Source organism: Corapipo altera, unplaced genomic scaffold (genome assembly GCF_003945725.1).
Source record: "Corapipo altera isolate COAL_440 unplaced genomic scaffold, ASM394572v1 308, whole genome shotgun sequence".
NCBI lineage: Eukaryota > Metazoa > Chordata > Aves > Passeriformes > Pipridae > Corapipo > Corapipo altera.
Window position 1 is genome coordinate 3,684,237 of NW_020884925.1, and position 21,188 is coordinate 3,705,424.

Below are 21,188 nucleotides of genomic sequence, written 5' to 3' on the forward strand. Positions count from 1 at the left end.
GCTTTTTGCATGCTTGTATTTGTGAATTTGAAGTAACATGTGATAGCTTATATCCTGTTTGAAGATATGTCTAAATGCCAGCAGTGCTTAAAATCTTTTTGTATTCTGTAGCTTCATTTCTAGATTAAGACCAGTGTTTTCTTGTGTTTCTTGCTCGGCACTTCCCCACCTGTGTAGTTTTTCTTCTCTCTCCCCTTAAAAGTGAGAACACAACTAGCATACACTGTGATGTATGTATAGTTGTTCTGATGATATCAATTAGAAATCAAGTAGGTGTTTCCAGATGGCTTAGCTGTGTGAGATAACACAGTTCTAAATGCCTCTTCTGCTGCTACTACTAATAGTATCTGATCTGTAGCAACATCATTCACACTTAAATCAGTTTTTCTTAATATAATCATGTCATGTATTTCATTCTCTGGGAAGGATGTGGTGATAGTCCTCACTGAATTGTTGTGTAGAGCAGCAAAAAACTCTTGAGGTGGAAGAGAAATGTAATAACAGCAGTTTGGTAATCTTTGGATTATCCATGTCAAATTAGACAATCAACCCATAAGACTAAGCTTTCGTCTCCTAATTATGATGTTACCTGACTTGAATGTGGAAGCAAGTTTCAGTGTGCATATTAAATTTTTCAGAGCACTTGTTTCACTGAGACACCTCAATGAAATTACTGTCTTAGGACAGAAATGTAGTTATAGCAAAATGAACTTCATATTGAAGTAAAACTTTGAAATTTGCTGACACAAATACTGGTTGTTGTTGCTCAGTAAACGTAAAATCTGATTGTCTGAAACAACAAAGGGTTCCTTTTCTCTGTTAGATTTAGTTTCAGACAAGTTCTGAGGAGAACCACATAAAGACAGTGTTGAGTGTGAACAGGGTTGTATGTGAAAAGTTATATGTGCCAAGAATTCTGAGTCAATCTGAAATCAAATAGGAAACTGTCTCCTCTGAAACTTTACTTCCAGATGTTTTTCCTGTTGTGAGATGGTCTTCTTTTCATTATGTCTAATGAAAGGTAGATAGGAAGATTTAGGGACTGGAGTATCTCCCCTGTGAGGAAAGGCTGAGGGAGCTGGGACTGTTCAGCCTGGGGCAGAGATGACTCAGTGGAGTCATCTTACTAATGTGTCTAAATACTTGCAGGGAGTGTGTAAAGCCAGGCCCTTTTCAGTGACAGGAGCAGAGCCGGTGGCACAAACTGAAGCACAGGAGGTTCCCTCTGAGAATAAGGAAACACTTCCTCACTGTGAGAATATCCAAGAACTGGCCCAGGTTTCCTAGATGGGTTGTGGTGTCTCCATCCCTGGAGATATGGAAAAGCCACGTGGACAAGGTCCTGGGCTGTAGGTGACCCTGCTTGAGCAGGGGGAGTTGGATGAGATGGTCTCTCTACAACTCCCTGACAGGAGGGTGTAACCAGGTGGGGGTTGGTCTCTTCTCCCAGGCAACTGTCAGCAAGACAAGAGGGCATGGTCTTAAGCTGTGCCAGGGGAGGTTTAGGTTAGATATTAGGAAGAAATTCTCTGCAGAAAGGGTAATCAGGCATTGGAATGGGCTGCCCAGGGAAGTGGTGGATTCTCCATGCCTGGAGGTTTTTAAGATGAGACTGGATGTGGCATCAGTGCCATGGTCTAGTAACCATGGCAGGGTTGGACTTGATGATCTCAGAGGTCCCTTCCAACCCAGCTGATTCTATGATTCTGTGATTCTGTGATCTCCAGAGGTCTCATCCAGTATCAGCCATTCTGTGATGCTGCTTTGCTTTGTGCAAGTTGAGCGTATAAATATCACTCTGTGTGTCACAGAAACATGCCGGAACACCCACCTAAGGTCACCAGCATGGTTTGCATCTAACACAAAGGTATTTATTCCGTGCAAATAACGTGTGCAAATCTTCCTGTGCAGCACGTTTGTGAGTCTGAAGACAGAGAAGAAGTGGTGGTTTGCGAGCTGTGTGAGTCCAGCGTGGTGAGCTTCAACCAGCACATGAAGAGGAACCACCCTGGCTGCGGGCGCAGCGCCAACCGGCAGGGCTATCGCAGCAACGGCTCCTACGTGGACGGCTGGTTCGGGGGCGAGTGTGGCAGTGGCAATCCCTACTACTTGTTGTGTGGCATCTGCAGAGAGAAGTACTTGGCCCTGAAGAGCAAATCCAAAACGTCAACTTCCGAAAGGTACAGAAATGGAGGGCAGTGGAATTCCCAGCAGGATTTCCTGAGCCTTAAAATCTCGCGCTGCGTTCAGCAAGTGCGTGTTTGGAAAAGAAGGTGAACTAGATATTTCTGGGTTTTAAGTGAAAACCAGGGAATAATTTCTTGGGATTTTACCTACTTCTTCCTGACTTTTGGAAACTTGTTATCAATTTTGTCTGATAATTCCAGTATTTTTTGTGGGCTCTTCTCACATTAGTACTGCAAAATTCTTCCCTCCTCCACCCACATGTACTTTTAGGCTCTCTTATCTATTTCTCTCTTACTAGCCATTTCCAGAATCATTCATAAATATATGTAGATGTAACAGTAAGGTTAGGTTTAATAGGGAACCAAGTTTAAAATTGTTATGCATATTTACAAAATATTAGAGCCATTCAGTAATTTTCTTTGTTATTTTTTTTCCTACAGGTACAAAGGCCAGGCTCCAGATTTGATAGGTAAACAAGACAGTGTCTATGAAGGTAAGTTTTTAAGTTGCACAGTGATTTATTTTTTCATAAAAGTACTTCCATGCAAATGAACCTGAAACTGTACACAAAGGTATATTTTTAGATCTCCCAATTAGATGTAGTATTTTAGTTTTGGGGGGATTTTTTTTAGTTCAAATCAGAAAAAAACCCAGTGATTTTTTTCTCCCCTCCTCCCCCCAGTCTTTCATCTAAGCAGCTGAAAGGGCAAATATCTGACTTGGGGTGATAAGGTGTTGTGGGAAGGTGTTATGTCTAGAACTGCACATGCAAAACCTTATGTTCAAATACTTTCCTTCAGCTGCCTTTGTGGGAGAAATTAGTGTAAGTTAGTGTCCAAAGGTCTGCCATCAGGCTTGTTCTTAATTTTTCTGCCTTTGTCCTGGGAGAGGTTTTCACTTTAAACAGATTATTTCTAGTGTCTGTAGAAAAGCTTTCCCAGATGGTTCTTTGATTCTGGTCCTTTCTGTAGCTGCATGATGGCAGTTGTGTGATTTACCACATTTGTGTATTTGGGCAAGTCCATCTGCCAATAGATTAAAGGTGTTTGGATTCTACCATGTGTGGAGTGAGACAGAGCAGGGGAGACCAGAAAATATAAGTTAACTTCTTTTGTAAATGGTTGGGAAGTGGATGGAATACAATGAGTTGCAATTATAATGCTTCTTTTTTGGTTTTTTTTCCCTTTTTTTCTTTTTTTTCTTTTCCCCCTGGGAAGGAAAAGCAAAAGCCTGAGTGTCTGATTATAACCTGTGGACTCATGCCTACTTTTTTGATAAATATAAAGACCAGAAATTTTTAATATCTGTATTTATTCTTCAGTCCTTTGGCATATGCACTTATTACCATGATTTAAAGCACAGCTGTATGTCTGTGCTTTTCACTATATTCCAGGTTTTGGAGTTGTCTTTTGCTACATGTGAAGACCTCCAGTTTCTGTGTTTTCAAACAACAGGTAGTTTGATACTTTAGAGAGTCTTCCATGAAACCTTTGGGTAGTATATATAAAGATCAAGTTGAATAGAGAGGGGCAAGAGCTGGATTTCATTTTTCTGATTTACTCTGTTGTGTCTATGTCAACATCAGAAGATGAGTTTTTAAGACTTACTGTGTTGCAAATGACAATACACGTTTTGTACCTTGCACTGTTCTTTTAATTAATTGGAATTATTTAATATTCTAGCTTTTGTAACCAAGTCTAATTCTATTTCCCCAACTCTAGAAGACTGGGATATGCTAGACGTAGACGAAGATGAAAAGCTGACAGGAGAAGAAGAGTTTGAATTACTGGCTGGACCTCTTGGGTTGAATGATCGGCGCATTGTCCCCGAACCTGTCCAGTTCCCTGACAGTGACCCCCTGGGGGCTTCAGTTGCAATGGTCACAGCCACCAACAGCATGGAAGAAACATTGATGCAAATAGGTAAATTTAAAATCCATTTCATTCAAAGAATAAATAATCATCATAATACCACCACCACCACCTCCCCTTTGGTGTGATTTTTGTAGGGGCAGTGCAGAAACAGTCTGACAGTATTTCCTTCCTGCCACCGTGAGGAAGGAAAGACAAACTCTAAATTGTCCTTTTATTTTAGGGGAGTTAGAGAGAGCAGTGAGGATTATAAATTGCCAGGAGGCCTGAAGCTTTAATTTGCCAATAAAATTGTGCCCACAGTGAATGCCAGTAGCATGTTTTGCACTCAAAGGATGGATTTAAGTTGGGACTTCAAGTAGGCCTCTCTGATGGAAAAGGGAAACAGAGAAGTTAATATTAACTTGAGTATTGTCAAGTAGTTCTCATCTATGAAATTGAGGAATGATTAAATTATGGAGTGTATTTCAGGAGTGTATTTTCCTCCTGGTCATTATCACTATATAGTTCTGTATGAAATAGTGAAAAATGCATGAATGGTTTATGAACTTAGGCCAAATTTGCTTCTGTGCTTATTACTGTATGGTAAAGTTTTGGTTTTCTTTAAACACTAATGCAAATCATTGTTATTTCCAAGGCTGCCACGGCTCAATAGAGAAGAGTTCCTCTGGCAGGATAACCTTGGGAGAACAGGCAGCTGCCCTGGCAAATCCACACGACCGTGTCATGGCTCTGAGGAGAGTCACAGCTGCTGCCCAAGTCCTCCTGGCAAGAACCATGGTTATGAGAGCACTCTCCCTTTTGTCTGTCAGGTTGGTGGCATCCTTGGCAACACTTTTACCTTTTCTTTCAGAACCAGTTACCAACCTATGTTTGATAAGACCTGATTTTAAGCTATTTGGGGAAGCGATTCTCATTTTATGTACTTACATAATACTTCCGAGAGGAAGAGTTCTGCTGATTTTGTTCTTTTAACCAAGAGCATCTCTGTCCATTTTCACAGTGGTTCCAGTTGCAGCCTGGCAGCTGGACTGGAATCCCTGGGACTGACGGACATCCGGACGTTGGTGCGGTTGATGTGCCTGGCGGCGGCGGGGAGGGCAGGGCTCTCCACCAGCCCATCCACGGTGTCCAGCTCAGCAGAGAGATCCAGGGGCATCCACAGCAAAACAAGCAAGCCCATCTCTTGCCTTGCCTACCTGAGCACTGCAGTTGGGTGCTTGGCATCAAACACTCCCAGTGCTGCAAAGCTGCTGGTGCAGTTGTGTACACAGGTAGGGCTGTTCTCTGAGCTGCAGTACTGCCTTAAAACTACCTATATACATGAGATGAAGCAATCCCTTTTGTACCTATGGGTCATTCTAGCTTCTGAACTGGGATGAGACTGACCTCAGTTTGAGGATCTCCTTGGAGTTCTTGTTTATGGCTTTGCACAAGGCCGTGCTTTATTGTTGGTAAAAATCAAGTAACTATACATGTTTTTGCTGAGTACTCTTTTCAGGTGAGGAAAATGGGTGTGCTCTTTGTTTTCATAGGGGTTTTCTGTTGAGGTTCTGTTATTTTTTTTCTTGAGTCAACTCTATGTAGAGCACAGGAAAAAAAAATTAAAAACCTTTAAAACTACCTGATTTATCCAACTGAAAGGTTTCTCTAAAATTTCTATTTCTGTTTGTTCTGGATAACCAGAACGATAAATAATTGTCATCTTCAATTATTTCTTTCTAGAATTTGATTTCTGCAGCAACTGGTGTGAACTTGACAACAGTTGATGATCCAATTCAGCGAAAATTTTTGCCAAGTTTTTTAAGGGGAATTGCAGAAGAAAACAAACTTGTCACATCTCCAAATTTTGTGGTTACTCAAGCACTTGTAGCATTGTTGGCAGACAAAGGGGCCAAACTGAGGCCAAACTATGATAAAGCTGAAATTGAAAAGAAAGGTATGATACAGCTTTGTTTTTAAATGTTGATCATTAAATCTTGAGTTCCTCGTTTTTAAATGTAAGGGAGAGACTTGCTAGAATAATGTCTAAATAGATGTACTCTGAAAAATGTACGAAACTTGTTTTAATGAAAGGAATCTTACAGTTTATGACAGACATCTTAATTAGAATTATAATCTTATTACATAATTGCGTCTTTAAAAGAAGTCTGAATGTGTGTTATTCAAAGCCATAGAGCTGAGACACTGAACCTTGGTTGTGCCTCCTGGTGAAATTAGGGGGAGTAACAGCTGATGGCTGCCACCCAGGTGCTGTTCTGTGTCTGATCAGAAAGTCGTGCTGCCTGTGCTTGGAGAGATCAGGGAGCCAAGGAGCAGCTGCTGTTGCTGTGATAAAGAGAGGGGAGGACACGACAGTGACAGCAGCGTCAGGGGAGGCGTTTTCTTGTTCAGAAAGCACTTGCTCTCTGAACAACCATTTTACCTGTGGTGGAAATAAGACACTTTATAATTCTATTCTTAAGAACAGAGTATTCTTTTGTTTCTGTGAAAATGCAGCTGGGGTTATTTTAGTATCAGAGGAGTGCTTTTCCTCATGGTTAACGCAATCGCGACGTCGCTGTTTAGTCTATGCTGGCTAATGCTGTGCTCACCGTGTGCAATTCCGTGTGGTACTCATCTGGCCGTCATCTCATTGTTTCGTTTAAGCAGGTTTAATTGCCCATTTGTATGCCCATCCTTCCTATGATCCCTCTGCTGTAGGCCCTCTGGAGCTGGCGAACGCGCTGGCCGCGTGCTGCCTGTCCTCGCGCCTCTCCTCGCAGCACCGCCAGTGGGCCGCCCAGCAGCTCGTGCGCACGCTCGCCGCCCACGACAGGGACAACCAGAGCGTCCCCCAGACCCTCGCTGACATGGGGGGGGACCTCAGGAAGTGCTCCTTCATCAAGCTGGAGGCTCATCAGAACAGGGTAAGCCTGGTTTGCCTGCCTGAGATGGAAGGAAAAGCTCTCCGACCAGCGTTAGTGTAGGCAAGGTAGAGAGTGGTTCTGTAATGAAAGCCTTGAGGTGCACAGGGACACACACCCGCACAGAGAATTCTCACACTTGTATAACTTCAACTAATTACCACATCTAGTCAGTACATCCAACCCTAAAACCACTTTTGCCCCTGTTACCACCCGCAGAACTGCCCTGTTGGAGCCTTTCTAAGGGTTCCAGGCCCTCTGTCTTGTTTTGGCTACAATACATCTTATTATTCCAGTCCCAAACAGATGTGCTTGCTAAAATCTCTTTCCTCGAAAAGGCTGTTAAACAGAAATTCAGGAATTTAGCACAAACCATGAGAAAGGGTTTTTAGTAGCAGTCTAAAGTGAAAGAAAATTATACAGCCATATTAAAATCTACAAGAAGCTAAAAATCTTCAGGCGTCAGTCTCACGCAGCAATTTTAACACTCTTTTGTAGAATACATTAAAAATAAAATAATATTATCTTACAAATACGCTGACTGAAATGATTTCCCACAAGAAGTAATTTTTTGGAGATTAAGTTATTGCCTGAGGTAAGTTATTGCATCTCTGAAGCACAAAAATGCTTGGCTTTTTTGATGCTTCAATTAAAGGCATCATGGGAGTGTTTTTAATGGCACATGAAGTCAGCAGAATCACCCTGAGTGTTTTCTTAGACTAGATCTGTATTTGCATTCATTTTTGTCATGGTTTTCTGTGCAATAGTGACCTGTGGAGCAGGGGTCTGTATGAAGTGTGGCACCCTTATAACTCCTGTTTAATTGCAATATATTTATATATTGTACTATATATTATATTATATATATAATATAATAGTACTATAAAAGTAGAAAAATAAATCTTGATCGTTACTGTGTATTTCAATACTGCTGCTGGTGCTCTCTCTCACTGGTTAATGTTTGCTTAATATTAGTGAGCAAAACCCCCTGAGTTTCCAGTTCCAGTTTTGCCATGATTACTTTGGTATTTGTAGGTCATGACGTGTGTTTGGTGCAATAAAAAGGGACTTTTGGCGACCAGTGGGAACGATGGCACCATAAGAGTGTGGAATGTGACAAAGAAGCAGTACTCACTGCAGCAAACCTGTGTGCTCAACAAGCTGTAAGTTGGTTCTTTACAACAATCAGGTATTTCATTTGAGCTGAAAATTGTGCAAGATAATGAAAAGAGCCAGCCCTCTAATATCTCCTGCACGTGTTCTCTGGGACTGTGGCTGTGTTTATGGCCTGCAGAATAAATTAAATAGCTTAAAACTGAAAACAGAACTTAAGTATCAACTTGGTAAGAGTCTGTATAAAGAGATCATATGAAGGCTGTTTAAAACCGTTCTTAATTAATTGATATAAGGAGAAATGGGTAAAATGAAGACTGTGTGGGACTGTCATATAACAAAAAGATGAATATCCCTCCAGTGGATTCCAGTGGACAGCTCCAAAGTATGACATGATCATTGCAAGTGTGGCCATTTGTGTTAAGTGTGAAAAAAGAACTTGGGACTTGTGGGATTCAGGAACTGAGTGTAATTCTTCTTCATGAAAGTGTCTGGGAAGTGCTCTTCTATCATTTGGATGTGTCCAAAAAAGAAGAAAGCAGAAGGAAAGACTGAAATCTAATTCTTTAGTAGAGCATAGGAGAGTTTAACTCAGGAGAATGAAGAAACAATAGTGAATTAGAAGGTTGTTTCCTGACAATTTCTTAGTGGTTGTTCTAGTTCTTGTTTACTTGCTGCTGGTAGATGTGGCCTTAAAAGCAGTATATGGAGTGACATAACAATATTATAGCCTTCATTTTTCTGTTATTAAAAACAGTAAAAAGTGTTGTTTATGACCTTAAGGGCAATTAAAGATATCAGTGGTCCTGTTACAGTTAGCCAAAGCAGACAGTGTAACATTATATTGGGAGGAAGAGTTTAAAATAGAGTTGAGAGCAAGATGTTCCTCTTTAATTTCTTGTCCAGAAACTTTTGCACTCACTAAAGATGTTAAATTTGAGAAATAAGTAGGTAAAGATAATTTAATTATTTTCCAATTGAAACCTAACTTGAAATTTCTTGGAAATAACTAGTATCTCATTCTGTAATCTGAAGTGGTTTTAGAGAGAATGTAGAAGTATGAGCAGAAAAATGTTACATAAATCTGCAATCATGGCAGGACACCAGGTTTTAGCTCAGTATTTCATGAATTCTGTGTCTTCCTATCTGCTTAAAGAGAATGCCCATTTTAATTGTATTATTTTTTTTCTGTTACAGAGAAGGTGATTCTGAAGAAAGTCTGGGGTCACCCAGTGACCTTAGTTTATCTCTTGTCTGTTGGAGCATCAGTGGCAAATATCTGGCTGGAGCTACAGAAAAGATGGTGAACATATGGCAAGTCAATGGTATGCCCTTAACTACCTCTGAACTCGTTATGATGCACATATTTGTAGGGAAAGTTACTGCATGTTTGTTTACCCAAGTATTTAAGTGTCTGCTGTCCAGTTTAAGTGCCTGCAGTCTCCCATAATGTCTTGTGAACCTGTTCCTTTAGAGGAGGGCACTGACCTCAAGTGGATGTGTGACTTACATCTTTGAGAGGAAGACTTTTAGTCACTGTCATCTGTAATCTTGGAAACTTCATTCTGTTGCTTTGCACTTAGGAAAATCCCCAGTTACACTGCCTGTGTTAATAGACAGTCCCCAGGAAAGGAATACATTTACTGAGCACTGAAGAATTTAGTTGACCCTTAACAAAACTATGTAACTTGACTGATAATTGAGATTTGTTAGCTCAGTTTTGTGCCTGTGGTTTGTATTGTTGTAACTTGGGTGAATTTCTAGTATGTCCTAGCTCTAAATAAGATCTCTTGGTATTTTCTCATGGAAAGTATTTTTGTTGCTTTCTTTATGGAGATGAAGTCGTTTTAAAAGACTTTTTGGTTTCCTAGGAGGAAAGGGATTATTAGATCTCCAGCCTCACTGGGTGTCTGCTCTAGCCTGGCCAGAAGAAGGGCCAGCTGCAGCATGGACAGGGGATGCTCCAGAATTGCTGTTAATTGGTCGTATGGATGGATCTCTTGCTCTTATTGAAGTTGTGGATATCTCAGCCATGCACAGGCTAGAACTGGAACACTGCTACAGAAAGGATGGTAAGGGACTGCATCAGCATTGGCAATTAAAACTGGGAAAACATCCCCCCTCCCTTTTTACTAAGCAAGTATAAAATCTCTTTTTTTCTTGTTGTCATTCGTGGGGTGTGAATTCTGGGACCTCACCTGCAAGTGTCATTCATGGGAGGAGAAAAGTCTGTGGGATCTCCATCTGCACCCTCACTCCCCTACAATAGAGATAAACAGTTTGTAGCAACCAGGTCAAACCCTGACATTCCTTGCTGTTGTGGAAGATCCCCAGAGATCCCCTGCAGTGCCTGCTGTGTGCAGATAGCGTGGAGTCAGTGTCATTTGAGTTCCTGGGAGATTGCCACTTTTCCTTCATAGTTCCAGTCCCAGGGGACATCAAGTAGCACATCTTTGGCAGTATTGTGTGGTTTTGCATGTTGCTTCTTCAGGAAGTTTGCAGATTTATTTTTTTTTTTCAGAATCAATTGAGGGAATATCTACTTGCTAAGAAAGGCAAGTTGTTTTCCAGAGCTTTTCTTAGAAGCACCCCTATATCAGATACATAGGATTCAGTCTACTTTTTTTTTCCCCAGTATAATTATTTTCACCGTGCCAGAAATTTAAACTCAATTATTTTAATTAAAAAAAGAATGAGAGAACTAATACAAAATAATCTCAACAGCTGTCATTACGGTGAAACTCAGTTTTATCTTTGCCATACAAATTTGAGAAAATTTTCAAAAGCAAAAGTATGTTAAGAGACCTTAATGGTGGAGAAGTTTGTTAAACACTTCATAGTTCAGACAAATGCACTGCAAATCCTCTTTGGCAGGAGTGTAGTTAATTGAGCTTAATTAATGTTTGTGTTGTCTGTTCATGTAGTGTCTGTCACATGCCTTGCCTGGTTCAGTGAGGACAGACCGTTTGCTGTTGGCTATTCTGATGGGAAATTGCTCATAGGAACAAAGGAACCAATGGAGAAAGGAGGAGTCGTTCTGATCGATGCCCATAAGGTAATCTCTTTAAAACTAGTGCATAATTTCTCTAGGTAAAGATCTGTTGAAGCTATTTTCTCTATTTTAAAGCTATTTTTTAAAGTCAAGTGCAGGTTATTTTGAGAACACATACCTATTTATGATACACATTTTAAACATAATATATTTTAAAACAACAATCTATCAAATGTAAAAAAAAAAAAAAAAGACCAAAAAGGGAACATAAATTTGATAGCCTGTATTTCTGTCATGGATGTACATACAGTGACAGCAGTGTTAAGCACACAGCTATGCATGACTGGATTTAAAAGCCTAGTTCTTTTAATTGGTACAAGTGCTCATAATAAATACTAATTTTGCTCACATCAAATGTTTTTGTTCAGCTTCTTGTGCAAAGCAAAAGGTGTTTTTCTAAATATGCAGTTGCAAAGGTTGGGGACCTTCTCTTGGCCAGGATGTAATAACAAGACGTTAACAGTCCATAAATTATTTGTTAGGCTAAGAGGAGAATTCCTCAAATGGAGGTGTAGTAGGAGCCTCTGGAGTGCTTCCATGAGGTGTCTGGAGCAGGGTAATCCCAGAAAGGAGGGTAATGGGGTGATAAGCCTGTCCTTGCCTTCTTCCTGTGGGCTGATCTCCTTCTCTACCTCAGTTAGACTCAAAGCTACATCTAGCCCATTCCTTAACATGTTTTCAAACCATGTACCAATAATTTGTACTACAGTACAAATTATATAGTATAAAAAAAAAAGAAGGAAACATTGTGTACTTTATCAGGGAAAAAAATCAAGAAAGGTTTGCAGTGAGAACAAAACATCTTTGCATTCCATTTAGTTTCTTTCAGCAAACTTCTTAAGTCTTTTTCATATGATAGTTCTGAAAAATATTATTATTTCATACTTACAACTCACTATCTAACAATTTTTTTGAGAATAAAGTATTTTTGATATTAATAATTAAAAGTTGCATTAGCTCCGAGAGTGAAATTTTCTCTTCTTATTGTTACTTCATACCAACTTTTGGGGTTTTTTTTCAATCCAACAGGATATGGTTGTTAGCATGAAATGGGATCCAACTGGAAAGATTCTCCTGACATGTGCCAAAGAAGAAACAGTGAAGCTCTGGGGGTACATGGGGGGCTGTTGGAGGCGCCTGCACTCCCTGTCCCACCCCGCTCTGGTGAACGGCATTGCCTGGTGTGCCCTGCCAGGGAAGGGGCCCAAGCCCCAGCTCCTGTTAGCCACGTATGTCACAGTTTTATTGTTTCTCTAGTTCTTCTGCAGGTCTGTTCTACCAGTCTGGAGTGTCCAGAGCAAAGAAAAGGGTTTTTTTAAATCACATTCCTTCAATAAACCAGTTGCCGTGAGATTCACGAGGCTTCAGAATTCAAATGTAAAGGGTGACCCTGGTCGTGTCACCAACTGTTTTCTCCATGTCATGAGACCTGTGTGTGCTGGTCCTACTTGAATTTTTTTGCTTCATCCAGATATTTTTTCTAATAATATGTTGTTAGTAAAAATGGAAAAGCTACAGGGTGCGAAGAATAGGAAAAAATGCATTTATCCATTGGGAATGTGCCTTTCCATTTTCGATTAATTTATACAGTACAGTTTTATAGGAAGGTGGTAAGACTACTGATGTTGTAAGTTAATACCAGCCCACTGATACTTGGTTAGTTAATGCCTTTATTTTTTTTTGTTATTTCATCTGACTTGCTTTAGGGGATGCCACAATGGCTTGGTGTGTGTCTGGACTGTTCCCCAGGACATAGTGATCACACTGCAGTCCAGCTCAACTTGTTCAGAAGGATGGTGGGAGCAGGAAACAAGTGCCAAGGTAAAAGGAGTTATCTTGGTGTTTAAGAAATTCTCTCTGCTCATTGTGAAATTGAGGGAGGAGAAGAATGTGAGCAAGTTCCTTGAATCTCAGTGTTTCCTGGGAGAAGACAGTTACTAAAAAAGGAATGTCATTTGTTTATGTCTAGGCATTTTCAGAACAGGAAATGAAAAATCACAGGTTTAAATTTTATTTGGCTAAAGTTTATATTTTGATCTGTTTTCATCCTTCTAAAAGTTGATACATTTATACTAAAATTTAGTAAGAGTTTCAAGTTTTCTGTAGATAAAAAGAGTTAAGATAAATTTCACCTACATAAGTTGTAATGTGGCCTTTAATTTGTAAAGGGAGAAAAGATGATAATGTGACAAGATATGTATAAAATATTGTCATAGTAATGGGGCTTTTTAAATTATTTATTGGAGCTTACCCCTGCCTGTGGATGATCAGTGTTTATTGCAGAAGACAGGCACTGTCATGCTGTTCCATTTTCTGTGAGCAGTTCAGTGTTCCTTAACTCTGTGATTATTTGCAGGATGGATACAGGAAGGCAGTGGAAGTCAAGTGTGTGTTTCAGCTGAGGGGACACATCACTCCTGTCAGGACAGTTGCATTCAGCCCTGATGGACTGGCCTTGGTGTCTGGGGGCCTCGGGGGCCTCATGAACATTTGGTCTTTACGGGTAAGATCATCTTTGGTATGGCTTGATTCTGGTTTTTAGCATGAATATCTGGAATGGTCAAAGCTTCCCCCTCCCCAGACATGAGTTAGAAACGTTAGAGAAAGCATGGTATAAAATAACGTTATAAAATTGTAAATAATAAAACATAAATTGAAATTGTATTAGCATTGAAGTAACTTATATTTATGGTTCTCTTATTGATTAATTCTGTAGGTTTGATCATGTTAGTTAGGCTTTGCAGAATCAGCCACTCTTTTTGGTTGAAAACAATATTCTCTTATTTCAAGACTTTTTCAAGAGTCAGATAACGTGGACTTCTAAGTCCTTAGTTATCTCCTTAATATGATAAAAATTCTAGATTTTTTTTGCTAGTAGGGTAAGTATTTCACTCTTTGCATAGTTGTTGAACAACTTGGGAAGACATCATCCCTTAGAGGTGTGATTGTATGCGCTGACACAGAAATTTTCTGTGTGCACACACTGACTGCAGCCCCCTCTCTCCTCAGGATGGCTCAGTGTTGCAGAGTGTTGTGATAGGCTCTGGAGCAATCCAGACTGCAGTGTGGATACCTGAGGTTGGAGTAGCTGCCTGTTCTAACAGATCAAAGGTGACACTGTGCTTAAAGTAACATTCTTTCACACTTCTTACTAAAAATGCTGTTTGTCTGTGTTTTTACTTTCTTTTCTTCACCCCCCCTTTTTATTTTTCTCTAGAAATATCTATCTAACACTCTCATATTTTCCAGACATGTTGTTTTGGCTTTCAGCTTTCATTTCACTCTGAAAAGACTGGACTGTGTTGTTTGTATCCTGTGTTTAACGTGGTGGGGCAGGGTGGAATCCTTCTGAACTCGTAGTTACAAAGATGCTGCACGTGGGTTATATCAGCCCCTCTGTTTCATGGAAGCAGATGTAAATGAACAATGCAAATAGACAGAAGACAGATTTATGTCTTTTATTCCTTTATGCAGCATGAAGAAATGTTTCATTTCCCCAGCAAATAAGATAATTTGGTGATCTAAATTAATCTAAAGCAACCTCAGAAGTTTTTAAGAAACAGCAGAATTTACTTCAGTGTTTGCTGTGTCAGGAACTTGTGGCATCTGAACAGAAGTTTTAAAACAGCTGATTATTCCAAAAGATGGTATTCTTGTGAATAAATATGGCACAAGTTATGACTCCTGTTAGCAGAGTCATGCTCTGTGTGGGTCTAAGTATTTTATGGTTCTTTGAAAGTCTCTTCTGAACTCAATAAAGGTCATATTACAGTAGGGCCAATCCTAAACTAAGGTTACCTCTAAACTGAATCTTAACTTAAGGGTACAACATTCACTGAAAGGAACTCTGCTTGTCACCATGTTTGTATTGTTCCTTGGAGTGATAATGGCAGTGTTGCCATGGCAGTGTGAGGAAGTGGCAGATGGAGGTGGCTACTCCATAGCAGATTATTCCCCAACAGAGACAGGAATGTTTAAACCTTTGTGTTTTCTGGCCCCTTTGGAAATTAAGACGGTTGGTGATAAATCAGTGGAGCTGCTTTGTAATTTTTTTTTTTTAATTTCTGGTGTGTCCCGTGACTGCTGTTACACAGGATGTGTTGGTGGTGAACTGTACCTCCGAGTGGATATCTGCCAACCACGTGCTGGCCACCTGCAGGACTGCTCTGAAGCAGCAGGGAGTGCTGGGGCTGAACATGGCTCCCTGCATGAGAGCCTTCCTGGAGCGGCTGCCCATCATGCTGCAGGAGCAGTATGCCTATGAGAAGGTGAGAGGAGCTGATGCCAGCATTTCAGATGCATATCTGGCATGTTTGAATCTCAGCTGATTCCAATCTTTCACCACAGAGAACCCACCAGACTTTCCTGCATCCTATTTGCAAATATCCTTCAGTCTCCTCAAAGCTAGCGGTCAGCTAGTCTGAAAAATATTGAAATTGAAAATTTTAGGAAATATTGAAAATATTAGGAAAACTCTGATTTAAGCAGGGAGGAAAGTATTTTCTACAGGCCTAACTTTGAAGGACTCCTATTTCTGAGCTGATTAACATGTGTTTCCTCCCTCTCCCTCTGCCCTGCCTGTAGCCCCACGTTGTGTGTGGAGACCAGCTGGTGCACAGCCCCTACATGCAGTGCTTGGCCTCGTTGGCTGTGGGCCTTCACCTGGACCAGCTCCTGTGCAACCCCCCGGTGCCTCCCCACCACCAGAGCTGCCTCCCTGACCCCTCAGCCTGGAACCCCACCGAGTGGGCCTGGCTCGAGTGTTTCTCTACCACCATCAAAGCTGCAGAAGCCCTGGCCAAGGGAGCACAGTTCCCAGAATCCTTCACTGTCCCAGACCTGGAGCCTGTTCCAGAGGATGAACTCACTCTCCTGATGGTAAAATTTGATGTTTTCTCTCAGCACCAAAGCGTGCAATACAATCCACATCTCTGTACTATAAAGATTTGTATTTATTAATATAAGCACCAGCAGTAAGTGTAAGTTTATTTTTTAATTCACTGGTTACAATATACTGTTAAGATTGCTCTGTGTGTGTGTGTGTAATAAGCACAAGTCAGCAGCGTATTAAAAAACCAAATTAAAACAACCCTATACTGTTATGTTTTCATAAGTGGTAGAAGCAAGAAATGTAGAGCTCTACAATGCTATTTTAATGGTAACTTTGGCACATTCCTACACCATATTATTTTGCTAGTGTCAATTTGCTTTTTGACTTCTTATGATATGTAAACAAAAATGGAAATTTTTGATTAAGAATTTTTTATCAGCAAGGTGTTTGCAATTGAATTGTTTTAAGCCAGCGTTTCCAATTGAAACTTGTAAAAGCCTTAAGCATCAGTAAATAGAAAGAGATTACTTCATAGTGAATTTTGTTTGTTTTGCTTTTTTTCATTTGGATTGCAGGACACAGATAACAGTGTCACTGCTGCTGTGCACACATCCATTCTTATTGCTGTATCATTTAGAATAATTTGAATATTGTTCTTAGAAAGGAAAATGTGTCCATAACAGTAAAATAATGTGCATCTCTTGAGCTGAATGTGGTAACTGTGGCTTTTGCTGTGTAGGATAACAGTAAATGGATCAATGGCATGGATGAGCAGATCATGTCTTGGGCAACATCAAGGCCAGAGGTTAGTGAAACTGTTGGTTTGGGGTGTTCTGGAGGATTTTTCTCTCTTTTGGAACATTGTAGGCTGTTGAAAGTACTCTTGTTCTCAAACCTTCTCTCCTGCTCTTCCCTAGGATTGGCACTTGGGAGGGAAGTGTGATGTGTACCTGTGGGGAGCAGGCAGGCATGGACAGCTGGCAGAGGCTGGGAGGAATGTCATGATACCAGTGGCAGCACCTTCATTCTCTCAGGCTCAGCAGGTGATCCCTCAAAACCAGTCATGATCTAAGGATTACCATCTATTATTTGTACAGCTTGTCAAAGTCTCTCTCTAAATATCTTTTCTATTTGTTCTTTGAATTTACTCTAAGTACCCCAAAACATGTGGGTTTTTTTACTGAAGAGGAACTCTTCAATTATTTGACAAATTCATACCAAGAAGCTAATGAAATCTGACAACACAGAATTGCTTTATATGAGCATGATTTGAATTATTTTATATGATTTGAAAATACCTGCCCAACTTTAACATAAAACGTGGCAGTTTTGCTTTCTGAAATAACATTGACTTGATATAATATTGTCTTGACATAATTACAAAGAACACCAGTTAAAAGGAGATGGTGCATTGTAATGCAGGTATTACAGCTTTGCTGCATTTTGACATATATTAAAATTTCTTCCTGTCTTTCTAAACCAGGTGGTTTGTGGTCAGAATTGTACCTTTGTCATTCAAGCTAATGGCACCGTTTTGGCTTGTGGTGAAGGGAGTTATGGGCGACTGGGGCAAGGAAATTCTGATGATCTTCATGTCTTAACAGTCATTTCAGCACTGCAAGGTAATGCTGCTGGGTTTGAAAGGAATCATTGAGAGAGCTCAAATGAGCATTTTGGTAATTAGTATAATTGTGTTGATGCTCTTTTTGCAGATTTAGACATTAAATATTGTAGTGTTTAGTTAAAAAACACTGAAAAAACCCTCTAGATATAAATATTTCCTTCATGTTTGAGTAGTAATATGTTTAAATTCCTTAATTTTAAGTAGTCTTCAGGGAAAAGTCTTTGCTCAGGTTAGGAACATTTAATTTCAAAGCTGATGACAGGACAGGAGCATAAATTGTACGTGAGAAAATGAAGGTTTTGTTCAAAAGAAAAGTAAATTAATTGCCATAACAAGGAAACTGTTACTGTGGTTTGTTCTTTTCCCAGACTTAATTGGCTGCCATTAGGGACACTCGTACGTGAAGAGTTTGTTATAAGTTATTCTGATCTTCTGGTTTCTCATTTTTCTCTAACAGGCTTTGTTGTAACGCAGCTGGTGACCTCTTGTGGGTCTGATGGGCATTCCATGGCTCTGACAGAAAGTGGGGAAGTCTTCAGCTGGGGAGATGGAGACTACGGCAAACTGGGCCATGGGAACAGCGACCGGCAGCGCCGGCCTCGGCAGATCGAGGCCCTGCAAGGAGAAGAAGTGGTGCAGGTCCCAAAATATTCTGTGTCTCCTTCCAACTGCAGGGCTGGTAACCCAGTACTGTGTCCTCTGGATGAAAGCAGGCAACTCCTACCTTCTCTGGGCTTTCTGGACCAAGTTGGTGATGTCCAGTTGAAGGATGTTCATACCACAGAGCCTGTTGTTGATGTGGGATGTTGATGGACAGTTGGTACTGGAGAAAGCTAAAAACCAGAGCATGGAAGAGGGGGGTGATCTAAAGATTATCAAATTACAGACATGATTTACAAGCTTCCCTTCGTCTTTGTCAGGTGACTTTGACCTACAAATCTGGTCACCAAGGCCTAACAGTGCCATATTTGGCTTTGACTGGAGGTTTCTTCATAAAAATACAAGATAATCACACAGCAAATTCTTCATGCAAATATCCTCTGGTCCTCCTCCATAACATTACCATTGAAAAGAATAAGAGATGGATTGCTGGAGAAATCATTAATACTAAAATGTCTGTATTTTAGCTCTTTAAAAGTGAATATAGCTTAGGGGAGGAAAAGATATTACATATATACATGTAATAGCCAATATAACCTTCTACCCAAATTTAAAATGTGTGTAAAAATGATGTTTATTTTGCTTCCAGATGTCATGTGGCTTCAAACACTCAGCTGTGGTGACAGCAGATGGCAAACTCTTTACATTTGGAAATGGTGATTATGGTCGATTAGGACTTGGCAACACTTCCAATAAGAAACTTCCAGAACGAGTGACGGCGCTGGAAGGTTACCAGATTGGACAGGCATGGTTTACCTAAAACTAGCCATGGATCTCTGTTTAAAGCTGTTGTTTGTAATGTATTTAAGTGTTCAGTTGTGGCTTTTTAACCTTGGCTTTTATTTTGGTTATGATGGCAATATTTGACTGTGTGTAATTTTTTTTAATAATTACCTTCCTGACTCTCTTGATCCTCATTTTGTAAAACTGCCCTTGTTTTTTAACATTTTAACATTTCAAGATTGAGGCAATTTTAAGCATGAATCAATGAGCTGCTTTATATTTTTAAACAGGGAATATGTGTAGCATAATACTATCCTTTGGCTCTATGTGCTGAGAGGAAGAAAAGAAAATACTACTGTGTTCTAAGTGTCTTTAAAACATTCTAATAAGCAATGGAATTTTTAATGGTTTTACGTAGATACTTAATTTTTAAACACTGTTTTTCTTCTAAAACGTAGTTGGAGTGTTTGAGTTAGTAGTAAGTTACCAAAAATGGTGGTAATAACATATTTCTCTCCCTCAGGTGGCCTGTGGCCTCAATCACACTGTAGCTGTGTCAACAGATGGCTCAATGGTCTGGGCTTTTGGAGATGGAGATTATGGGAAACTTGGTCTGGGAAATTCCACTGCAAAGTCCTCACCACAGGTTAGAATCCACGGGGAAATTATTCTGGGCATAAATTTTCGGTGTTGTTCAATCTGTTGTACAGTAATTTTTGGAAGGTAAATTATTAATTCCATGCTGTTGTAACACAATCTGGCACAAGTAATTCTAGTGGCACATTATGCTGAGCCTGGTACTCTAAAGAGTTTCACATAAATTATAGTGACCTTATCTCAGTAGCAATACAAATAGCAAAAATCTGAGGTTTCTCTGAGAGAAGAGAGATTTCTTGTTTTGGAAACTGGGAGGAAGGTTGTTTACACACTCATCTACTTCATCCAATGTCACTCCCAGTAAAAAAAAAGGTATTTTGAATCACTGTACATAGAATAAGATGTTAATTCTGTTAAAGAAAAACTCTGTTTCTGTTTTCTGTATTAATTTCCAAGTGTTAAGTAATATAATCCAACAATGTATGCAGTGCACAGGGGAAATTAAAAAAAAATTTCCTTTTTTGGAACCAGGAGTTTCAGATTAAATTCATGTTTGCTTTCTGTTTATACTCTTGTAATTCTATACCTTGTTTTCCTTTCACTTTACCCCTTAGAAAGTGGATATTCTTTGTGGAATTGGAATAAAAAAAGTTGCCTGTGGAACTCAGTTCTCTGTTGCACTGACAAAAGATGGTCATGTATATACTTTTGGACAAGGTAAGAGAATCTGTTCTTTGGACATTTCTATCTACAGCCTTGTGTGTATTGCAAGTGAAAAGGAAGACTATTAAGACACATTTCTAAGACTGACCTAATGATGTTTTTTAGAAATGTGCCGACCTAATCTGAATTTTGGAACTTCAACGACGTAATTTTAATGTACACCTAAAATCCGGATTTGTAGCTTTGGGTAGTTTGATCTCAGGACAACATTTCAGGTCTGGGGTTTTTTTTCAGTAATTCCCTTTTTGAAGAGGATTTTCCTTAAATTTCTTTGAATTCCACACATCCAAGGACATTGGGTTACTTCAAAGTTTACACAGTCTAATAAAGCATATGCCTACATATTTAAACATCTGGACAGGAGAATTTCCATGAGCACAGAATTAAACAATAAATTCGAGCAGATAACAGTAAACTTCCTCAGTCAGTTAATTCATCTGTATTTTTAAACTGTACATTTAGGCCTATAAGTCTTGGTTTAGTAGAATTTGCTCTTGTTTGGGCCTTTGGCAATATTCCGAGTGCCGTGGGCAGCACTGGTCTGTAGGAAGCATCCCCCGCCTTTCTCCCTGATTGCAGCGGTGTCCCAGTTCCAGGACTGTATGGAACTGCTTTCTGTCCCTCCCTGACTCCTCCCTTTCCGTGTCCCTGACTCCAGAGGTGTTGTTCCCATTCCAGATCGCCTCATCGGTTTGCCCGAGGGCCGTGCCCGGAACCACAACCGGCCCCAGCAGGTGCCGGTGCTGTCGGGGATCTTCATCGAGGACATCGCGGTGGGGGCAGAGCACACCCTGGCCCTGTCCTCCACGGGGGATGTCTATGCCTGGGGCAGCAATTCCGAGGGGCAGGTATGGGCTGTTTTACTCTCCTGACCTTTGTATGGCTGTCATTGTACTTCACA

At 40.2% G+C, this 21,188-nt stretch overlaps 1 protein-coding gene across 1 annotated transcript in view; it reads left to right on the forward strand.

Annotated features, from left to right (window-relative positions):
• Positions 1-21,188, forward strand: part of HERC1 (HECT and RLD domain containing E3 ubiquitin protein ligase family member 1) — a 114,983-nt gene that overhangs the window by 84,751 nt on the left and 9,044 nt on the right. Inside the window, 25 exon segments of the mRNA XM_027657698.1 lie at positions 1,912-2,180; positions 2,628-2,680; positions 3,909-4,109; positions 4,696-4,870; positions 5,062-5,332; positions 5,784-5,997; positions 6,762-6,967; positions 8,000-8,127; positions 9,275-9,402; positions 9,949-10,149; positions 11,002-11,132; positions 12,159-12,358; positions 12,836-12,950; positions 13,486-13,632; positions 14,139-14,240; positions 15,224-15,397; positions 15,714-16,007; positions 16,700-16,765; positions 16,878-17,003; positions 17,444-17,582; positions 18,042-18,223; positions 18,834-18,989; positions 19,491-19,613; positions 20,179-20,281; positions 20,966-21,135. Coding sequence (XP_027513499.1) covers positions 1,912-2,180; positions 2,628-2,680; positions 3,909-4,109; positions 4,696-4,870; positions 5,062-5,332; positions 5,784-5,997; positions 6,762-6,967; positions 8,000-8,127; positions 9,275-9,402; positions 9,949-10,149; positions 11,002-11,132; positions 12,159-12,358; positions 12,836-12,950; positions 13,486-13,632; positions 14,139-14,240; positions 15,224-15,397; positions 15,714-16,007; positions 16,700-16,765; positions 16,878-17,003; positions 17,444-17,582; positions 18,042-18,223; positions 18,834-18,989; positions 19,491-19,613; positions 20,179-20,281; positions 20,966-21,135 — 4,074 coding nt within the window.